Source organism: Brassica napus, chromosome C7 (assembly GCF_020379485.1).
Source record: "Brassica napus cultivar Da-Ae chromosome C7, Da-Ae, whole genome shotgun sequence".
Taxonomy (NCBI): domain Eukaryota; kingdom Viridiplantae; phylum Streptophyta; class Magnoliopsida; order Brassicales; family Brassicaceae; genus Brassica; species Brassica napus.
This window is the reverse complement of record NC_063450.1, coordinates 37708589-37730186: the sequence shown is the minus strand read 5'-3', so window position 1 is coordinate 37730186 and position 21598 is coordinate 37708589. Positions and strand designations below refer to the sequence as shown.

Here is a 21598-nt window from a genome sequence, read left to right as displayed (position 1 = left end):
AATTACTAGTTAAACCTATCTTATAAGATAACGTAAGCCATTTTCTAACCCCTACCATCGTGGACACGTATCTACCCGACCGAATAAAAGTTTAATGGGGAATATATGTTTCTGAATTTTGGTTAGCTAGCTAACACATTGATTAGATAATATAATCGCGGGAATCGGGATTAAATTAATGTTAACGGTGAAAGGTGAGGATAAGAAGAGTGTTTCCTAATCCTAGTATCTCGAGTTGCTGCTTTCTCCTATTGTGCAACCATAAGAGGTGCAACAACACCTATCCGTCCGTATTCATAAAAGAATCGTTATATATAATTAACATTTAGGCCTTATCAATCACCATATTTATTTAATCTAATAGTTTGCACAGTGATGTCCAAAAAAATTAACGCAGTTACACAACACCGCCACCGTGGTGACCGTACCACCAAATTAGTTTGTGGATGTGAGACTGTAGTTATATAAAAATAAAGTAATCATGATTAATGATAAATAAGGAGAATAAACCATGAAAAAAACAAATACAAGCATAGATACAATATTTGACATAATTCTTGCTGAAATCTGTATTACAGTGTTAGAATTATCGGCAAATAATATACTTTTTTTCCAAAAAGGAGCCAAAAAATATGTAATCTACTAATTAAAATTTTCGAATAATATATTATAATGTATTTTAACATTTAAGAATTAACCATTGGGAATAAAAGACTCATTAAAATGTAAAATGCAGCTTATGTTATTCCAAACAGTTGTGTTAAACCATAAATATACGATGTTAAGAAGTTATAATTAATAATAAATTAAGAAATCACGAGAGAATTATCATTTAATTATCTTTACGATTAAGGAGAGCCACATGAAGCCACCATACCAAAATAAACAAAAGGTTAGATGTTAATCAATGAAATATATCATTGGCACTTTTGAACCTAACTTCTACTAACTGGCGTCAGCAAATGTCAAAGCACAATGTGTAGAGTCTCCATTTTACCGGATTTCAGACTTTAATGGGTGCTAATCCATTTTATTATAAACATCGTTCTAATTTTTTATACACACATAATATGAAATTAAACACCAAACTTGTTTCCACAAAAACATGAAATTTATCAAATTAGTATTAACTTTAAGTTACAGTGTTCAGAAAAAGTATTAACTTTTTAGAAGAAAATATAGAGATTTATTTTACTCCATACTATATTTAGTGAAAAGTTTTAACTCAAAATACAAAAGAAATGTATTTTCTACAATTTTCGCGAGAACTAATTGATCCTTAGAGTCTACTCGTTATTGTACGACATATTGGGGAACAAATGTTAGTTCTGATTTTGAATAATCGATGACCTATAGTAGATATTTGGTATATATAATTTTGTAGATTTTTCAGATTGAAATCGTCCAGTCGAAATGTATTGTTTTCTGAAAATAAATTATTTTTACTATATGTAATTTGTATTCTATAGAATATATTCATTTATATTCTTGTTTATCACTAGGGAAATCAATTCCCACTTGGTAAATCCGAAAAGAGACCATCTCCCAAATTTATAATGCCTTATGATCAATCATGCCTCCGCATTTTTAGATGAGCACAAACATATTCTCAGTCATATTACAATGCGTGCACATATATATACCTACATATCTAGATATATATAAAATCTCGAATCCATCTACATAAAGAAAACACTTATATAATGTTATTCCAACATGTAATCTAATTGTAGAAAAATCTATTGATTACTTCATCAAAAAGAAAAATCTTTTGATTAATCAATCAAATATGTGGCTGTTCTTTTGTTATTATGTGGTTGTAGATTTCCTTAGGCGGCCGGTAAGAATCCATCTCCTCCACACAAAGGATATTGGATATATGCCTATTTCTATAACGTAAAGATTTTTCAATGCGTTTAAAGTGAACTTAATCTGATTCTCATTCGCCAAAATCACGTCTCTAGCTCTGTGGTAGTAAAAGTAGGGATTCCATATTATATATGTTGGCATAAAGACAAAATTATGTATCTAGTTAAAACAATACATAATTGATCAGGCACACATGTGAATGCACTTTGTCTGCATAGATGTGAGTCAACTTATGTAAATATTAAAAATATCGTGGAAGCTAAATTGATCTAAAACAAACGTTTAAGGTTTTCTTTTATATCATGTTGGTTTAATTTTCGAGTGAGTTTGGCATCATCTGTAGACATATATGATCTTCGCCATCTATCCGAACTAACAGTAGATACGTTTTGGATTAGGGACCATTGCTACAATTATTACAATTCCAATCGAATCATACAAGAAGACCCTTTATCACAAGGTCATCGAGTTTCCTATGATAAGTTGGTGAAGAAGGTTAAGAATATGACTTTTACTCTCTTTTTGGATGGTCATGTGATAAGTCATTTTCAAAATATATTCTGGTAAGATTAGTTTATACACAGCCTTAGTATACATTTTGTATCACATATAATATTATAGTACACTGATCTTAATTTTGTTTCTTAATTTTATGGATTAACTCAACAATTTCGCTTACTGGTTCTCTGACTCGCATGATATAATAATATGGAGGGTGCAGGCATAACTATAAATAATATAATACAATCACCAAATAATGTCATAAATAACTCCAAAGGGATGCAAAAAGGTGCCATAAGGCCCATAACACTGAATCTATCAATTATATGTTGTCCCAATACCGCTTTTCTCAAAAAGTTTGGAAGCTTACCCCTTTCACTAATAGCACTGATAAAAGAGGGTTGGCAGACTTAGTTGTTAGTTGGCCTTCTCTCTGTTTTCTGGATGGTCTCCCGCCTACGGGTATTGTAGTAGGCCGACGGCCCCTTGGATTCTCCGGACATTATAGATAGCGAGGAACAACCTTGTGTTCAATATAAGGTATGTAAGTTCAGAGACACACAAATATGAACCGTACAAGAACACTTTCTTGTATATTAGAAATCTTTTAAACAATCTTCCTAGATCTATTTAATCCGGTTTATGCTCAGTCACACACGACTAGCGACGGACCAATTTCTAATCTCTAAATTACATAAACCCAAGCTGAAAACCTTTCACTCGATTTCTGTAGCCGACAAGAACAAACCTCTTGCTCTAGCTTTTACTCTCTTAACGCTCGACCTAAAAAACTTCTAGGTTCCCTCGTTAAGTACACGTGATAGACAATATTCTACTTCCTAAAATATCGCCAACAGAAGATCTTCTTTGCTTCGCGCCAAAGCAATATCTTCTACTTCCATAAGTTTGTTACGGTCCATAAGTTTGTGACACGTCATCACGCCGTAACAAACTTAACGTACTATGTTACACACTCATCACCATGTGTAACACACTCTTGGCTCAGAACGAACAAGCTCACAATTCTTGAGCTTACATTCTCCCCTTTTTTATCTGAATGTGACAACCTACTCAACCTGTTGCAACAAGGCTCAACACACAAGACAATCTTCCATATCAAGCATAAGGATTAATCTACCATCATACCACAAGATACGAGAAAGCGGAAACACCACATACTTAAGAAATTAAGAGTTTCAAATCACACAAGCAAACGGAAGCAAAAACAATAGTACGATGCAGACTACAATATCTAGGTTCAGTACATAGTGCATAGAGTAAGAACCAATATATTCACTCATTAGAAAATCTCACTCTCTTCACTACCCAGTTCCACTTCATCTTCCTCCTCATCATGTGGGGTTTGACGAGGATATTGTGGATATTCTCTCCCTGAGTAGATGCACATTATGATAAAAACATAAGGTCAGAAACTCATAGAATTCAAGAAAAAAAGGTTCAACAAGTACTACACCCTTACTCCTCAAGCGAATCCGAATGCTTTTAAGATCAGCTATGGTTCGCTCAATGTCAGCCAGAAGATCCACGGACCTTGAGTCAGCCCCTTGCCCTCTGCCTGCCTTTTTGTCTTTGACAACCAGCTTCGGATACCCGGTATACTCCTCATCATCTTCAAATGACAGCACTGTATGTTGATAGTCAATAACTTGCTGAATCAATGTAGGGAAAATGATCCTCCGAGACCTGTCAGTGTTGATGTTAGCTGCAAAGCTGATGATTTGATCGTAGACCATCTGACCAAAGTCAAAGATTCTGTGATGATGAATCATGTAGAGAAACTTGAGTCGTTCCTGGTTCACTGATGTGTAGTTGGTGGTGGGAATCCAATTTGAGCACACTAGCTTGTAAAGGACTTAATTCGTCGGGGTCAGATACTTGGAGCTCATGGCTTCCCAACGCTGCACACGATTATCCGTCAGAAACGAGCACACTCGATCAATGTCTGCGGCCAAGTAGTCATGATCTTCTTCAAATCCCGGAACCAGATACAGAGCATTAATCAGGCTAGGCGAGAAATAAACCATAGACCCACGAAGAAACACAGCAACACCATTTCCTCTATCCTCAGCAGCACCCAAATTGGCAATAAACTCTTTCACCACATTAGGGTGAAACAGATCACTATCAATCAGAGTGTAGATCAAACCCGACCAAACTACCACCCGTTTCACATCAAACAAGTTCTCATCATTCACATCTAACCTCTATTGAATCACAAACTCACGTGGAGCCAATTTTTCATACCTCTCAGCCAAATTGCTCGTGACGAAGCGACTCGAAAACAGAGTGATGTTGGAACGAAGCATCTCGGGGTTCTCTTGATTTCGTGCTTGGAAGATAGAACGGCTTGCTTGATAACGCGGCTCTTTGGGTTGAAAGGGTTCAACCTCGTCGTTGGTAGATGAGGAAGACGTATATGCAGCAGGCGGAGAAGACGGCGGCGGAGTGATCTCTCGCCGTTGTTTCCGGATTCGTTTGCGGGAAGGTCTGAAAGGACGAGCGGCGGAGGGAGCTGGAGTAGATGTTCCTCTCTCAGACAATCGGGAGCTTCTTCGGGTGGGTTGCATGTTTCGATTTGGAAGTGAGATGTGTCGAAAACTGTTTTTGAGAGTGACACAACCGATGACCTAATTTCACTCAATTTAAAACATTAGCCCCAAATAAAGTAACTCGGCTCAAATAAAATAATCACAAATAATACACTGTGTGTGATGCAATAGAATTTATGTGTAACTCATGCATGTAACCAGGAGCATAGACTTCGCTTACATTCGTATGAGAGTACAGAAGTCATGAGAATTGTGATGATAGCCAGCCTTATACACATAGACATCGATGGGTATGATGCCTGCATCTCGGGGGTATAGTCACTGAAGAACGATTTCACCATACATCTAGCTACCAAAACAGTTTTTTTTTTAAATCAATGAGTCAACCCAAGTCTGTAGCTATTTCTCAGCCGAGTAGCTGTCACAAATGAGATTCTGCTGTGTTCGTTCAGTCAACCCAACTCTGTTTTCGCACTCAGCTGTATGATCTGGAAACACACGTTAGGCTTCTTGTGTGTCTGTCTCTCCAACTCACAGACATTCACGTTTATCAACATGCAATTAATACACAATTCTAATTCTAGGAAAGAGATGGAATCCAGAGACAAAGTGGGGTAACACCCTGCTCCGAAACATGTATCCCAAGAGATTGGTAACATACCTGCCCAGTCAAGACAGTGATGGAAATCAGAGACAAAGTGGGGTAACACCCAGCTCCAAAACGAGTATCTATCATTTCGAGCTTTCCCTTTTTTTTTTTTTGAGTCACATACCTCTTTCATGACGTTATACATGAGCCTTACCTTTGACACATTTGTGTGACCCACATTTCCTCTTATGCAACACTCACCCCCTTATGTGTTTCCTCATTCAATCCAGGCAGTGATCAATGGCTCAAACGTGAATGGGATAACATCTCAGTTCAAGATGAGTGCCCTTCACCAGTGAATCAGAAAAGCGAGATAACAAGAGTCAGGTGACAGAGCTTACACAGTAGAACTTGTTGACTCAAGGTGTTAGTGAGGGGGTAGCATCGAAGCATAGAGTCCAACATTTTTACAGTGACTCTTCCCCCTTCTTCAGGACTTAATTAGAGTTCCATGATTCCCAACGCCTTTCTAAGACCCAGAAATGTGTTGTAATCCAGTGGTTTGGTAAAGAGATCCGCAAGTTGTTTCTCTGTTGGGACATGCTCTAAAATCACAATCCTCATTTCCACCAACTCTCTCACAAAGTGATGTCTTATATCCACGTGTTTAGTACGTGAATGTTGAACTGGATTTTTAGAGAGATTTATAGCACTCATGTTATCACAATGAACAAGCATGGGAGCAGAGGTGATACCGTAGTCAACAAGCATTTGTCGCATCCAAAGGAGTTGAGTGCAACAGCTTCCTAGTGCAATGTACTCAGCTTCTGCTGTGGAAAGAGAGACACATTTTTGTTTCTTGCTATGCCACGAGACCATGTTGCTTCCTAAGAAAAAACAACCACCCGATGTGCTATGTCTGTCATCTAAGCAACCTTCCCAATCAGCATCACAAAAATTTGCTAGATTCACATTAGTCTCAAATGTATAATGAAGACCAAAGTCAAAGGCGCCTTTCACGTATTTGATAATACGTTTTACCGCATTCATGTGAGACTCCTTTGGTTTAGCTTGATAACGAGCACAAATCCCCACACTGAGGCATATATCAGGACGACTTGCCGTGAGGTAAAGAAGACTTCCAATCATGGCTCAGTAGAGTTTCTCATCAATCGCTATCTCTGGAAAGTTTGGTTGTTGTGCTCATAGGCGCTTTTGCAGTCTTACTTATCTGCATTCCAAATCGTTTGATGAGATTTTTGGCATAGGTACTCTGTGACACTGTGATTCCATCGGTTAGTTGTTTGATCTGAAGTTCGAGGAAATAGCCCAGTTCGCCAACCATACTCATTCAAATTCCTTTTTCATAGTCTTCACGAAGTCATCAACCATTTGCTTAGACGTTCCTCCGAAAATGATATTATCCACGTAAACTTGAATGATCAGCATATCATCTTCATCTTCTCCGATGAACAGAGTCTTGTCCACACCACCTCTTTGAAAACCAGCTTGTACCAGGAACTCCGTCTGACGATCATACCAAGCTCGTGGAGTTTGTTTCAATCCATAAAGAGCTTTCTTGAGTTTGTAGACGTGATCCAGAAAATGTGGATTCTCAAACCCTTTTGGTTGTGTTACGTAGACTTCTTCTTGTAATACACCATTTAGAAAGGCACTCTTGACATCCATCTGATAGAGTTTGATTCTCAGGTTGCAAGCCATACCAAACAGTAGTCGTATTGATTCAAGTCTCGCAACTGGAGCGAAGGTTTCATTAAAGTCTACTCCTTCAATCTGAGAGTATCCCTGTCCAACTAATCGCGACTTGTTTCGAATGACGTTCCCTTCCTCATCAGTCTTGTTCTTGTGAATCCACTTGGTTCCAATGATGTTTACGTTCTTTGGTCTTGGTACCAATACCCACACTTGGAGTCATTCAAACTGCTCAAGTTCCAGGTGCATCAATTCAGTCTAGGATTCATCATCTAATGCTTCCTGAATGTTCTTGGGCTCAATAAGTGACACAAAGTATTCCACTTCATTCATTTTCACCATGAAACACACCAACTTGACCATCTCTTTGAAGTTAATTTGTTTCTTTCTTGTAACTCTTTCATCATACAGTCTGCCAATCACATCTGACGAGGAGTGGTTTTTGTGTACTTTTCCTTGATCAAGATCGACCTTGGTCATCTCAGGTTCGTTGTCTTCTTCAGTCTCATCCTTCACTTCATTTTCAGCTTCATTTTCAGCTTGTCTTGAAGAACTTGGCGTTACACCGTCTATTGTCTGTGTTACTCGAGTCTCATAGAATCCAATGCTATCATCAAAGACGATGTTTACATTGTCACCAACAAACTTGGTACGCTGATTAAACACACGGTAGGCTAAACTGTTCACTGAGTATCCTAGGAACTTCCCTATGTCACTTCTTGCTTCAAACTTTCCCAGATGTTCTTTATCATTCAGAATGTAGCACAAGCATCCAAACACATGCATGTGGCTCAGATTCGGTGTTTTACCCTTGAAAATCTCATAAGGAGTAGTCTTGGTCTTTGGCTTGACATAGACCTGATTTATCACATAGCACGCAGTGTTGATTGCTTCTGCCCAAAATCCAGATGGAACACTGTTTCCACACAACATTGCTCTAGCCATTTCTTGCAATGTTCTATTTTTTCTTTACACAACCCCATTTTGTTGAGGAGTTCTCGAAGCGGCATACTGATGACGGATAGATTGACTGTGACAGAACTTATCAAACTGCTCACTCTGAAACTCACCCCCATGATCGCTCTTAATCTTAATGATTCCTCCCTTATCCTGTTTGAGTTGAAGAGCCAGGATTCTGAAACTCTCAAGAGCATCAGACTTGTTGCGTAAGAAGTCCACCCAAGTGTACCTGGAAAAATCATCAACCAATACAAAAATATATCGCTTACCAGCAACGCTTTCAGGTTTTATAGGACCCATAAGATCCATGTGAACCAGTTCAAATATCCGTGTAGATCTGATCTCTGAAATTTGTTTGTGTTGTACCTTGACTTGCTTTCCTTGGCAGCATGCTCCACATATTGTCTCTGTCTGTTTCTCCAAATCAGGGACACCTCTTACTACTTCAGCATTCACGAGTCTGCTAAGCCCATTGGTGTTCATGTGACCCATTTTCTTGTGCCAGAGATCAAGTTTGGATTCAGTAGCCGTAAAACACACGTTTGAAGGTCTCCAAAGATAGCAGTTGTTCCCCGAACGAATACCTCTCAGCACCACATTATTTCTTGCATCAACGGCGCGACATTCCTTGCTGTTAAAGATAACCTCTAATCCTTCATCACATAGTTGACGCACACTGATCAGATTCGCCTTGAGACCCTCAACAAAGTAAATGTTTGAGAGTTTAGGCACATCGGGTCTGGAGGTTATTCCAATTGCACGAATTTTGCCTTGTCCTCCATCTCCAAAAGTAACTTTTCCACTTCTGATGAGTTCGAGTTTCTCAAGATAGTCTTCATTCCCAGTCATATGCTTTGAGCACCCACTATCAAAATACCAGGGAAGTTGAGATTGTGATGCTTCTTCAGCAGAGGTATAAGCAACATTATAATGATCTCTGTGTCTACTTGTACTCGCACAAAGTTGCAAACAAGATCATGTTCTGCTTCAGTGTGTGACTTAACAGAAACGGTGTTTAGTTCAGAGTGAGTGTTCTCTTTGTAGTTCGGATATAGATCACGTTTGGCTATCCACACGCAACCGTAAGCAGTTGGTTCGGTGAAACACAGGTTCAACCTCCATGCTCTCTCATACTGACGTCTTCGAAAGTAACAGAACCTAGCGTTGTGTCCTCGTTTCCCACAGAAATGACATCCGTTTCCACGTCTTCTTGGTTTAGGAAGGACATTCTCGTTTCTTTTAGCAGGGACCCCTTTCTCTTCAGGTTTCTTTTCTTCATTAGGAGCTTCCCTCACAAACTTCATTTCAGTAGCCTTTGAGGTAGATCCTTTATATCCCAAGCCGATGTTGAGACTCGGACACTGTCTCAGTGTAAGTATGTGATCAAGAGTTGCAGTACCAGCTGAGAGCATGTGAACCTTCTTATGATTTTCAGTTAGTTGACTCTCGAGTAGCCTACTTCGATCAGTCTCTATGGCTAAGATATCGCTCAACCTTTGTACGTGTGCTTCAGCTTCCTTACGAACTCGTTCCTGCTCTGTCATCTCTCTCTTAAGTGCAAGAACTTCTTGATCCGACTCTCGGTCAATTGAGCAAGCTTTTGTCTTGGTGGAAGGCTGATCAAGTTCCAGTATGTTAATCTAAGCTTTCAGCATTGCTTTCTCCTTGAGAAGCTCAAGATTCTCATGACTGAGATCAGAGAACTTGTCAAATAGAGTCTTGTACCCAGTTTCAAGATCTTGCTTAAGATCATCATCATCCTCGTTGTAAGCATTAGAATCTTTTCCTCTTTCTTGACCAATTAGAGCCATGAAGTTTAGGTGCAGCTTATCTTCGTCAATGTCGCTTTCAGATTCAGTGTCACTGAAGCACATGAGAGACTTCTCTTTCTTGAGAATGCTAGGACACTCACTGCGTGTATGCCCAATGCCTTTACACTCAATACATTTTTGCTCTTTTCTCTTAGCAAGGGGACACTCGCTTCTGAAGTGGCCGTAACCTTCACACTCATGACACTTCTTTGTGTTCTTTGAGTGCTGAGAGCTGCCCCTTTCAACATCATTCTTTTGGTAGCGTCCATTGGATCTACCACCACCTTTCTCCATACGCTTGACAAACTTGTTGAAGTTTCGAGCCATTAAACTCAGATTCTCTTCAATCTTAGTGACTCGACCATCATCCTTAGACTCAGCTGTGAAGGCAATGCTCTTCTGGTTAGTAGATTGTCGGTCGGTTTTCTCAAGATCATGCACCTTCTGAATGCCTGAGAGTTGATCAAACTTCATCTCATATGTGTCAACAACAAGTGTGAGAACAGCTTTATAAGCTTCAAATCGTGGTAGTAAGCACCTTAGAAGCTTCTTCACCAAATCCTTTTCTTCATACTTCTTGCAAAGAACCAACGCTTCACTTGCCAATTCACTGATCTTGCATATGAATCCATCAATCGGCTCATCATCACTCATTCTCAGGTTTTTAAACTTGGAGGCTAGGTGATCAAGGCGTGTCCTTCTCACATTGGTATTTCCTTCAAAGTGATTTATGAGCGTATCCCACGCTTGCTTGGCAGATTCACATCCTTGTATGATCTTAAACTGCTCAACATCTACTGACGAGAATTTGACAGTTAGAGCTTTAGAGTTGAACTTAGACGCTTTCTTCTCACCATCAGTCCACTGGTCTTTAGGCTTTGGACCAACAGACTTATCTTCCAAGACAACGGTAGGAGCACTCCAACCATCTTCTACAGACGTCCAAGCATCTTCATCAACTCCTCTGATGATGTGTTGCATCCTCACTTTCCAGTGACCAAAGTTGGTACTGTCCAGCATGATAGGCTTATGAATGTGTAAGAGTTCCTTCATGGTGTCCATGAAATCTGCAGGATCTCAACCTGTTAGTAGTACTTGATACCACAAAGGTTTCCCGCTCTGATACCAAATGTAAGTTCAGAGACACACAAATATGAATCGTATGCAAGTCTTTCAAGAACATTTTCTTGTATATTAGAAATCTTATAAACAATCCTCCTAGATCTGTTTAATCTGGTTTATGCTCAGTCACACACGACTAGCAACAGACCAATTTCTAATCTCTAAGTTACAGAAACCCAAGCTGAAAACCTTTCACTCGATTTCTGTAGCCGTAAAGAACAAGCCTCTTGCTCTAGCTTTTACACTCTTAACGCTTGACCTAAAGCACTTCTAGGTTCCCTCGTTAAGTACACGTGATAGACAATATTCTAGTTCCAAAAATATCGCCAACAGAAGATCTTCTTTGCTTCGCGCCAAAGCAATATCTTCTACTTCCATAAGTTTGTGACACGTCATCACGCCGTAACAAACTTAACGTACTATGTTACACACTCATCACCTTGGCTCAGAACGAACAAGCTCACAATTCTTGAGCTTACAAGGTAGAGTCTAATCCTGAAGTTATTACGTCAAGGGCAATCTCTTCTGCTCGTTAATGGTTTGGAGCCACGTGAAGCATTATGGGTGTCACTTGACACAACCAATATGTATAAAAAAAAATTTGTAAGGTGTTATAAGTGATGGAAAGGAGCATATTTGATTGTAAAAGGTGTCAATAAACCCCCAAGCCCGGGTTCTACTCCCCTTAATGAACCTTTTATTTTTCTTTTGACCCCACTTAAATTTCTTGGGTTCGCCCCCCCCCCCCCCTCCCCTTAGTAGATTGTCGGTCGGTTTTCTCAAGATCATGCACCTTCAGAATGCCTGAGAGTTGATCAAACTTCATCTCATATGTGTCAACAGCAAGTGTGAGAACAACTTTATAAGCTTCAAATCGTGGTGGTAAGCACCTTAGCAGCTTCTTCACCAAATCCTTTTCTTCATACTTCTTGCCAAGAACCAACGCTTCACTTGCCAATTCACTGATCTTGCATATGAATCCATCAATCGGCTCATCATCACTCATTCTCAGGTTCTCAAACTTGGAGGCTAGGTGATCAAGGCGTGTCCTTCTCACACTGGTATTTCCTTCAAAGTGATTTATGAGCGTATCCCACGCTTGCTTGGCAGATTCACATCCTTGTATGATCTTGAACTGCTCAACATCTACTGACGAGAATATGACAGTTAGAGCTTTAGAGTTGAACTTAGACGCTTTCTTCTCACCATCAGTCCGCTGGTCTTTAGGCTTTGGACCAAGAGACTTATCTTCCAAGACAACGGTAGGAGCACTCCAACCATCTTCTACAGACGTCCAAGCAACTTCATCAACTCCTCTGATGATGTGTTGCATCCTCACTTTCCAGTGACCAAAGTTGGTACTGTCTAGCATGATAGGATTATGAATGTGTAAGAGTTCCTTCATGGTGTCCATGAAATCTGCAGGATCTCAACCTGTTAGTAGTACTTGATACCACAGAGGTTTCCCGCTCTGATACCAAATGTAAGTTCAGAGACACACAAATATGAACCGTACACAAGTCTTTCAAGAACACTTTCTTGTATATTAGAAATCTTTTAAACAATCCTCCTAGATCTGTTTAATCCGGTTTATCCTCAATCACACACGACTAGCGACAGACCAATTTCTAATCTCTAAATTACAGAAACCCAAGCTGGAAACCTTTCACTCGATTTCTGTAGCCGACAAGAACAAACCTCTTGCTCTAGCTTTTACTCTCTTAACGCTTGACCTAAAACACTTCTAGGTTCCCTCGTTAAGTACATGTGATAGACAATATTCTACCTCCTAAAATATCGCCAACAGAAGATCTTCTTTGCTTCGCGCCAAAGAAATATCTTCTACTTCGATAAGTTTGTGACACGTCATCACGCCGTAACATACTTAACGTACTATGTTACACACTCATCACCATGTGTAACACACTCTTGGCTTAGAACGAACAAGCTCACAATTCTTGAGCTTACAAGATAGAGTCTAATCCTGAAGTTATTACGTCAAAGGCAATCTCTTCTGCTCGTTAATGGTTTGGAGCCACGTGACCCACGTGAAGCATTATGGGTGTCACTTGACACCACCAGTAAGTATAAAAAAAATTTGTAAGGTGTAATAAGTGATGGAAAGGGGCATATTTGGTTGTAAAAAGTGTCAATAAACCCCCAAGCCCGGGTTCTACTCCCATTAATGAACCTTTTATTTTTCTTTTGACCCCCCCCCCCCCCCCCCCCCCCCCCCCATCAAAGAACCATATCCTCCTGCGGATATCAGTTTATTAAAGACAGATGCTGCTTGGCGTGGAGACCTAACACTGGCGGATTTAGATCAAGGTGATGGTAGATCCTCTTTCATGGTGCACTGCCACTTTATCTGCTGAAGCCATCACGAAGCGTAAAGAATCAGGCATTCAACACCTCCGATGTGAATTAGATTCTTTATCAGATCTTGAAACACGAATGCAGAGCTAGATGAGGTTTTTGTTGATACCGTATATATCGCCTCTAGCTGCAATAAAAACAAAAATGAACATGGTCTAAATTCGTATTGACGTATATCTCAAACTCGTTTGACGCGTCAGCCCGACAATGGTTTACGCTAGGTTTGATTTATTAATTTATAAACATGTCGTCTTGTAAGTTGTAATTGCATTCATAACAACAGGTCAACGGCAAGGAAAAGTATCGTGCCGACGGATGTTTATGTCGTCACACATCGGTTACAGGTCCAGTAAACAGAACTTCGCAAATATTAGCTTATTATTCCATTAATACTTTCATATAAAAAAAACATGAGTTTTTCTTTAACAAGTGCATAATCCTTCCATACAAAAAGGCCCTGGTAATCCACCCCCGCAAATGACAATCTTTTCACAATCTTCCTGTAAGTCACAAGTCCAAGTGATACATTTTCCTTTACCTGGTCTTTTTTCATCTTTACACCATATGCCTCCGCATCCTTCTTTATTTCCGCAGACTGGCAATTGTCTACCACCCTCTGCTTTTGTTACATTGGTGACAAGCAACATGAACACGCCTACATGTTAATCACCATAAAATAAATGATTTAATCACCATATTTTTACATGTTTTGGAGTTAGTTTAATTGGAAATATAGAAACAAGAACTCACAATATAGCATACAGAAGAGGAGGAGAGCGGAAGTTGATCTGGCCGCCATTTGCGAAAGATAAACTAGACGGAGAAAGTAGTTTGAATTTTTTTAATGTTGTTTTGAGGTTTTTCATATTTATATAGGCGTTTGATTGTTCTAACATTTATTGTGGTCTTTGAAACGTCTCCATTTCCTTTTTTTAATTGCTCTATACATGGGCACATATTAATGCATTTCATGGAATTTTGCTTAATTCTCTATTTCCTATGTCATTCAATGAATGGTGACCAAATAAAAAAACCACGAGGAATAATACATTCTTTAATGGTCTGACTGATGACTATTTTAGAAACAATAGTAACAAATATGAAAGAAAATAATATGAATAAAATTGCAGGAATGAAAATGAATGGTTGTTACATCTCATATTTAACAAGGAATAACTTTGTTTTTTTATTTTCTACAAAAAAAAAGGAACGGTAGGGAATGAAAAAAAAATGTTTCTTATGAATGGTAATTTTTTTTAGGAATGTTAGGGAATGCATTATTCCTCGTCGTTCCTTGGTCACCATTCATACATTTCTAAAAAAATCACCATTCGTAAGGAATAATCTTTTTTTATTATTCTCTCTCGTTCTTTTTAGTGCAGAGAAATAAAGAACAAAATTATTTATTGTTAAATTTGAAAATAAACTATCATTTTTTTTCATTCCTGCTATTTTATTTATCTATATTTATTTTCTATTTGTTCATTTTGTTTCCAGAATAGTCACCAGTTGGATCATCTCAATGTTAATATAGTTCATTTCGAATTTAAATTAATACTCCGGTTAATTACCAAGAATATGATATATATACATAATTGATCAAATATATTCATGTTATGTGAATATGTTTTCACTTTTTCCATAAAAAAACATGTTTAAATATATTTCTGGAAAAACTTGAAGGCTTCTAATATTTAAATATTGTAATGTTTTTGATGGTTAAAGAGTTTTGGATCCTAAGCCTAGGCATAGGCATTTCAATAGGACCCAAAAACCAAATCCAACCCGAAAACTTTGAATCGAAACCAAACCGAAATATAAAATTATCCTAAAAGATAATGAAATTAAAAGATATTGGATACCTCAACCTTAACGGATAATACACAACCAATATATATATATATAATCCTAGATCTTTAATCCATTTCTCTCATTATCTCTCGTCTATCCGTAATGATATCAACAGGAGCAAGTTGATTGATTAAGCTCATGTCTTGTCTATGTGTCTCGTCTCTGAGCTTTTCCCTACCATTTTTCATCTTTCAAAGGCGATGAAGCTATGCCAACCCCCGAGTAACCAAGAGATTCAACCGCCTAAGGGTCGTGGGAGTCTTGAGTTTTTTCTTGGTTGGTTTGTGTTTAGTCTTCAGCTTTCTCTACCTCGATTACAGAACCACAGCTAACCAAGGAGCTCGATGTGTAGAAAATAGTAACACCAACTGGGTGCCTTGACGAGAGTGGGAATGGTCGGATGTATTCGTTGGAAAATGGGTTTCGCAGGGATCGTATCCTTGTATCAGTCCAAAGACTCTGATAGGGAAGCGTATGGGCTTAATAACATTTAATAACATAACTCTTTCAAATCATAATTACCATAAACAACGTCAAAAACATTCAATTACTATCGACAATTGACAATCAATAGAATACTAGATTATGACCCGAACTTTAGAATGTAACATTTTTTTCTTAAAAACTTTATATAATAGCATTTTTTATTTATTTAAAGTAGGTTTTGCCATGATTCTGTAACCCAAAATCCGTATCAAACTCAAACAAAAAAATCTGATCCGTACCTGGTCCAAAATATAAAAAATCTCAGAATAGGTCTTGTAGTGTAGTTGACCACATATCGAATTCAAAGTGTTATTAGCCGAACCCGAACAGTCAACACAAGAAACCAAAAAAAATCCGAAAACACCGATCCAAAAGTCCAAATTAATCACAAATATAAATATTTGAAACATAAATATGTACTTCAAATATTCAGTTTTAAATTTATTTTGAAATTATATCTAAAATAAGTATTTAAATTTTTAATAAGTACCTTAAATATCCAATTATATATAAATAATTTTATTTCTTATGTTTTGCTTTTAAATTTTTGATTTAACTTCGGATATATCTGAACCGAACCCATATAACCTGAATCCAAACAATATATGGTAATTTTATAGATTTTAGGATATGATACAAATTAGAACCAGAATCGATGTATTATATCTTAACTCGATCCGTACTTACAAATTTACCAGAATGAGACCTAGGATGTAATATAAATTAGAACTGAATTTCCAAATACCCAACATATATCCCAACGTGTACCTGAATGCCCAAGCTTAACTTAAAGTATGTTTTATGTTTTGTTCAATTAGTTTTATATTTGATAAATATTTTAGATGTTTGTTGGAATAACCCATACAATTATACTCATAAAAAATATCAATAATAAATGTTCTAACATATCATTAAATATTAATAACTATTACTATTTAGTTTATCATATATATCTAATTTTAATACTCTATCTATAATAATTATATTATTATATATTTGTGAAGGTTTTAAAGAATTTGTTTCTTGCATTTGAATTAAAGTACAGTTGTATATATGAATTAGTAGTCATATATAATTCTTTTCCATATTGATAAATAAAATATAATTGATTATTTACTTAACAGTAGTGTTAATATAAATTGAAGTCATTATTAAAAAAAATATAGATTGGTTATTTAGTTCCTTAATTTTAGGTTAGTGTATATATTTAATAATAATTAAGTTAGGCATAAATATAAATAATTTGAAAAGGTAGTTAAGTGTAATGGTCCAACTTTTAGACTATTTGTAAGTAGATAAAAAATAAGACCCTAAATTAATAAATTAGATATCTTCTAGAATATAATTTTTATATTTGTCTTCAGACATCCAAATATCAAGAATATCACGTCTGTCGGATGGGGATGGGGCGCACGGGCCGAGTGAGCGGCTGTGGATTGCCCGTTAGCCGTGGACAGGCGGAGAGTTATAAATGGTATCAGAGTTGGTTATCAAACTCGATTATGACCCGAGAGGCGTCTTGAGACCTGTCGTGGTGCGCAGCGAGGGCGTTGCATTCTGTGAGTGGGGGTCAATTGTAACATCTCAATTTCTGGTATATGTGAAAGGCTTAAGAGAATTAATTTGGCTACATATGTGACCAAAGTGCCCTTACCATTTTCGTCACAAATTCGTTTAGAACTTAAGGGTTAAGTCACTACAAGAAAACAGGGGGATTCTGATGGCCGAAATCGTCGGAAATTCGTCGGAATAGACCGATTCCGACGAATTTCTGCGAACCCGTCCGTCGGTATCGTTTCGTCGGAAAAAAAAAATTCGTCGGAATTTCGTCAGAACTTCCGACGACTTTCTGACGAATACCGAGAAACGTCATTCTGACGAACTTCCGACGATATTACGATGCGGATACACGAGACCAGAGTTCATAGGAAAAACTACGTACCGACGGAGAACGTTCCTCGGACACTTCCGACGTAGAGTGTTCCTCGGTGCATTCCGACGAACGAGGTTCGTCGGTAAATTCCGACGGATATATGTCCGTCAGTATATTCCGACGACCACTGTCCGTCGGTATATACCCATTTTTTTTTCAAATTAATTTTGCATTTTTATATATTTTTTGATATTAATAAATTTAAAAAATCAGAAATTTAAAACTAATAATATTATAAAATTTAAATTCATAAAAACCGAAATAGGAAAAAAACATTCATAAAGTTTAAAATTCATACAAACCGAAATAAAATAAAAACATTCCGAAAGTTTTAAAAAGCTGAAATAAACTAAGATGAACTCGAAGACATCAAACGATCTAGCTTCTGCATAATCTCGGTGTTGAACTTCTTCTGGGATGCCAACTCAGCAAGGATAGTGGCATTCTCCGAACGGATAGTGGCATTCTCGGAAAGGATAGTGGTGTTCTGCTCCTCCAATGCCCCAATCCGTTCATCTTTGTCATGTAGCTCCTCGAGAATCATGGGATCGGCATACGGAGCTTGTGAAGAAGATGTCGGATACGAAGAAGCACGACGGGCCAACCCAACTAAACGGCCTCCTTTCCTTTTAGGAACCGCCTACAAAAATATTTAAAGTAAGTAAATAGGGACAAGTAAGTAATCGACATTATTAAAAAAATATAATAATAAAAAAAATACCTTTTCAACCATCTCATTTATTTGCAATAGAGACAGGTTGGTTGAAGCTCCCGTGGAGTCGCCATCATCAGAGAGAGGCTGAGATTGGGAAACTATTTCAGCTTCCACCAAATCAACTACACCTTTGATCACGGGGTCCTGAATTCGACCCGTCGTCTTGTTAGTGTGAGCCACCTTAATGAGTTGTAGATGATCAATGGGATTACCGTCATTTGCTTCGATCTAAAAAACCGCCATTATTAGCCAAAAAATATATAAAATATTTATTTAAAAAATATAAAGATAAATAATAATAAAAAACTTACAAGTTCATCCTCCTTAGTAGACATAGAGCAAGCGCCGAGGTTGTGCACATACATACCTTTCCCGCCACGATCGCTCTTCCGGTTCCTGGAGTTCCTAGAAGACGTCTCTGCAGTTTCTTCCTTCTCTCAATGAGCTATCAACTGCTCCCACACCGACCCGTTGATGAACCGTGGCTTCTTGTTCTTCTGCCAAACTGTCTTCCACGAGTTTATCTGCTTTGTGTAAGAGTCCATGGCCTTTTCGTTGAATTTCTTACGGACTGTTTCCGTAAGATCGGAGTGCCAGTTGAACTCTTGTTACAAAACAAACACAATTTAATAAGTAAATATATTTAAAAAAATGTTCAAACTTTAAAAAAATGAAGAGTTACTATACCGCGAACTGACGAAACCACAACTCTCGTTCGTCGGAAGGGATCACACTCCACTTTGGATATCCAAAACGGAGCATGGAGTACATCATCTGGTTGATGCTCGGGCTAATGCCATTTTTCGACTTGGTGAACCTTTAAAAAAATACAAGTTAGCAAGTTAATTAAAGGAAAAAATATAACGGTACAAATAAAAAAAATACTAACCAAGTGCTATGGCCTCGTCGTGGGTTGGTTTGGAGAAACGGGAGATGCTCTCGACCTGGTTGGTGAACCAATAGATGAACCGGCATGACCCCTGGATCCTGTTGAGCAGCAGCGTGAGGGGCAGCGTGAGGGGCTGAGGGAGCTGGAGCGGGAATATATACGGGAACCGAGTCATGAGACGATCCCGATGCACGGGAACTGCTCACCGAACTACGTCGAAGACGGGCTGCGGGGCAAGCTTCATCCCCGGCCCTAAAAAAAAAGTTTAACCCATCAAACATATTTTCAAATCATTTCTATTTTTAATGTTTTCATTTATATATTTACAAAAGGTTTTATAAACGTTTTAAAAAAAACTATTAAACCTTTTATATATATATATATTATACAAAATTATAAAAAATTTATAAATATAGAAAAATGTTGTTAAAAATTTATAAATGAAGAAAAATGTTGTTAAATATTTATATATTTTTTTAAAAAATGTTTTATTATACATAGTTTATTAGTGGAAACTTATAAAAAATCATAAAAAATTTTAAATTTTTTTATTATACATGATTTACATATATATATATATATATGTATACAAAATTATAAAAAATTTATAAATATAGAAAAAATGTTGTTAAATATTTTTAAAAAATTTTAAAAACGTTTTATTATATATATTTCATTACTGGAAACTTGAAAAATGTTTTTAAAAATAAAAAAAAAACGTTTTAAAAAATCACAAAACGTTTTTAAAAATCAAAAAACGTTTTTAAAAATCAAAAAATGTTCCAAAAAAAACTAAAACAACAATCCAAACAACAATCCTAACTTATATATCCTAAACTATCCATTCAACCCTAAAATTTTCAATCAAACAACCTAAAATCCGAGATATACTTCCAAAACCCTAAACAATTGATAAAAAAAGAAGGTTTGGGATGATTCTTACATGATTTGGGGTTTGGGGAAGAGATATGAGGGTGAGGAGAGGATTCGCCGGTGAAGAGAGGTGGAGAAAGGCCGGAATCGCCGGAGAGGGGGAGAAATCGCCGGAGTGTTTTTGTTTTGTGAGAGAGAGGCCGCGGAGATAACGAAGAAGGAAGAAGAAGGGTTTTTTTTATATCCGAGGATTCCGACGGACACGAGTTCGTCGGTATTCCGTCGGTATAATTAAAATATACCAAATGCCGATTCGCGAAAATTTTCAAGCGGTTTGGTTCTCCCGGGCTAATTGAAATTCCGACGGAATGTGTCCGTCAGTATTTTCCGACAGACACATTCCGTCGGTATATTCCGACGGAATTCCGACGACTTAGTGTTTAGGGTGTTGATTTCAAGTTTCTAAATGCAAAATCCAAATCTTTGATAATATATATAGTATTTGCATAAAGATTTAACAATAAAAATGTTTTATAACACGATTTTACACAACAACATTTTTTGTAGTGTAAGCTTATATAAATATGATTGTATAAGTATATAATGTTAAGATGAGATGTTATGAAAACAATGATATGCATACATAAATATTTTAATGAGTTTTTATATTTGAACGGTTGCGATCTAATACTATACTAAACACTTATTATGTGTTATTTTCATAGTTTTGGCATCTAAATTTATAGATTTTTATGATTGAAACTTTATAGAAAACATGTCGTCGGTATTTTCCGACGAAATACCGACGACCTTTCCAATTTTCAATGAAACCCGTTGTCGTCGCTATGTCGTCGGTATATTGCGAGGGATTTCCGACGGACCATAAAAAAAAAAAAAAAAAAAAAAAAAACTAATCAGAATCTTCTGAATCTTCATCAAACTCCCCAACCTCGGCTTCCGGCTCTGAATGTACGACAGCATCATGTCCAAACACAGTCAAATTCTCAACGAGTTGAACATTTTCCAAATCTTCAACTGCCTGGGCGTTGCTGGTAGACTCTGGTTGCAATGGTTCATCATCATCAGAAGTTCCATCCACTCGTCCTCTTGGGTTGATTTGCGTTACAGTAACCCATGGATCGTCTCTGTACGTCACCCGAGGGTAACTGATGTAGCACACCTATACATATCAATTATACAAGTATTAGTAAAATATATAACATTAATTAATTATATTGGTAAAAAATTATGAATAGATTGACATACCTGATCAGCTTGCGAACCAAGAATGAAGGGATCATAATATTGAAGTTTCCGCCGCGAATGAACTGATGTAACAC

The 21598-nt window shown here is 37.4% G+C and overlaps 1 protein-coding gene across 1 annotated transcript; it reads right to left on the bottom strand.

The window, feature by feature from the left end:
- Window positions 1-13871: 13871 nt before the first annotated feature.
- LOC106345619 (defensin-like protein 292) lies at window positions 13872-14387 on the bottom strand. The gene is made up of 2 exons (XM_013784795.3): window positions 14262-14387; window positions 13872-14166 (listed from the first exon to the last, which is right to left on the bottom strand). Exons 1-2 carry the CDS (start codon window positions 14308-14310, stop codon window positions 13934-13936), a joined length of 282 nt encoding a protein of 93 aa, XP_013640249.1. The 5' UTR covers window positions 14311-14387; the 3' UTR covers window positions 13872-13933.
- Window positions 14388-21598: the final 7211 nt, after the last annotated feature.

What these genes read in the sequence shown, in the direction of transcription:
- LOC106345619 (XM_013784795.3), bottom strand. Translation starts at nt 14,310, where the DNA reads ATGGCGGCCAGATCAACTTCCGCTCTCCTCCTCTTCTGTATGCTATAT. An exon ending in CCTCTTCTGTATGCTATATT is followed by an intron (nt 14,167 to 14,261) that starts GTGAGTTCTTGT and finishes ATTAACATGTAG; the next exon opens with GCGTGTTCATGTTGCTTGTC.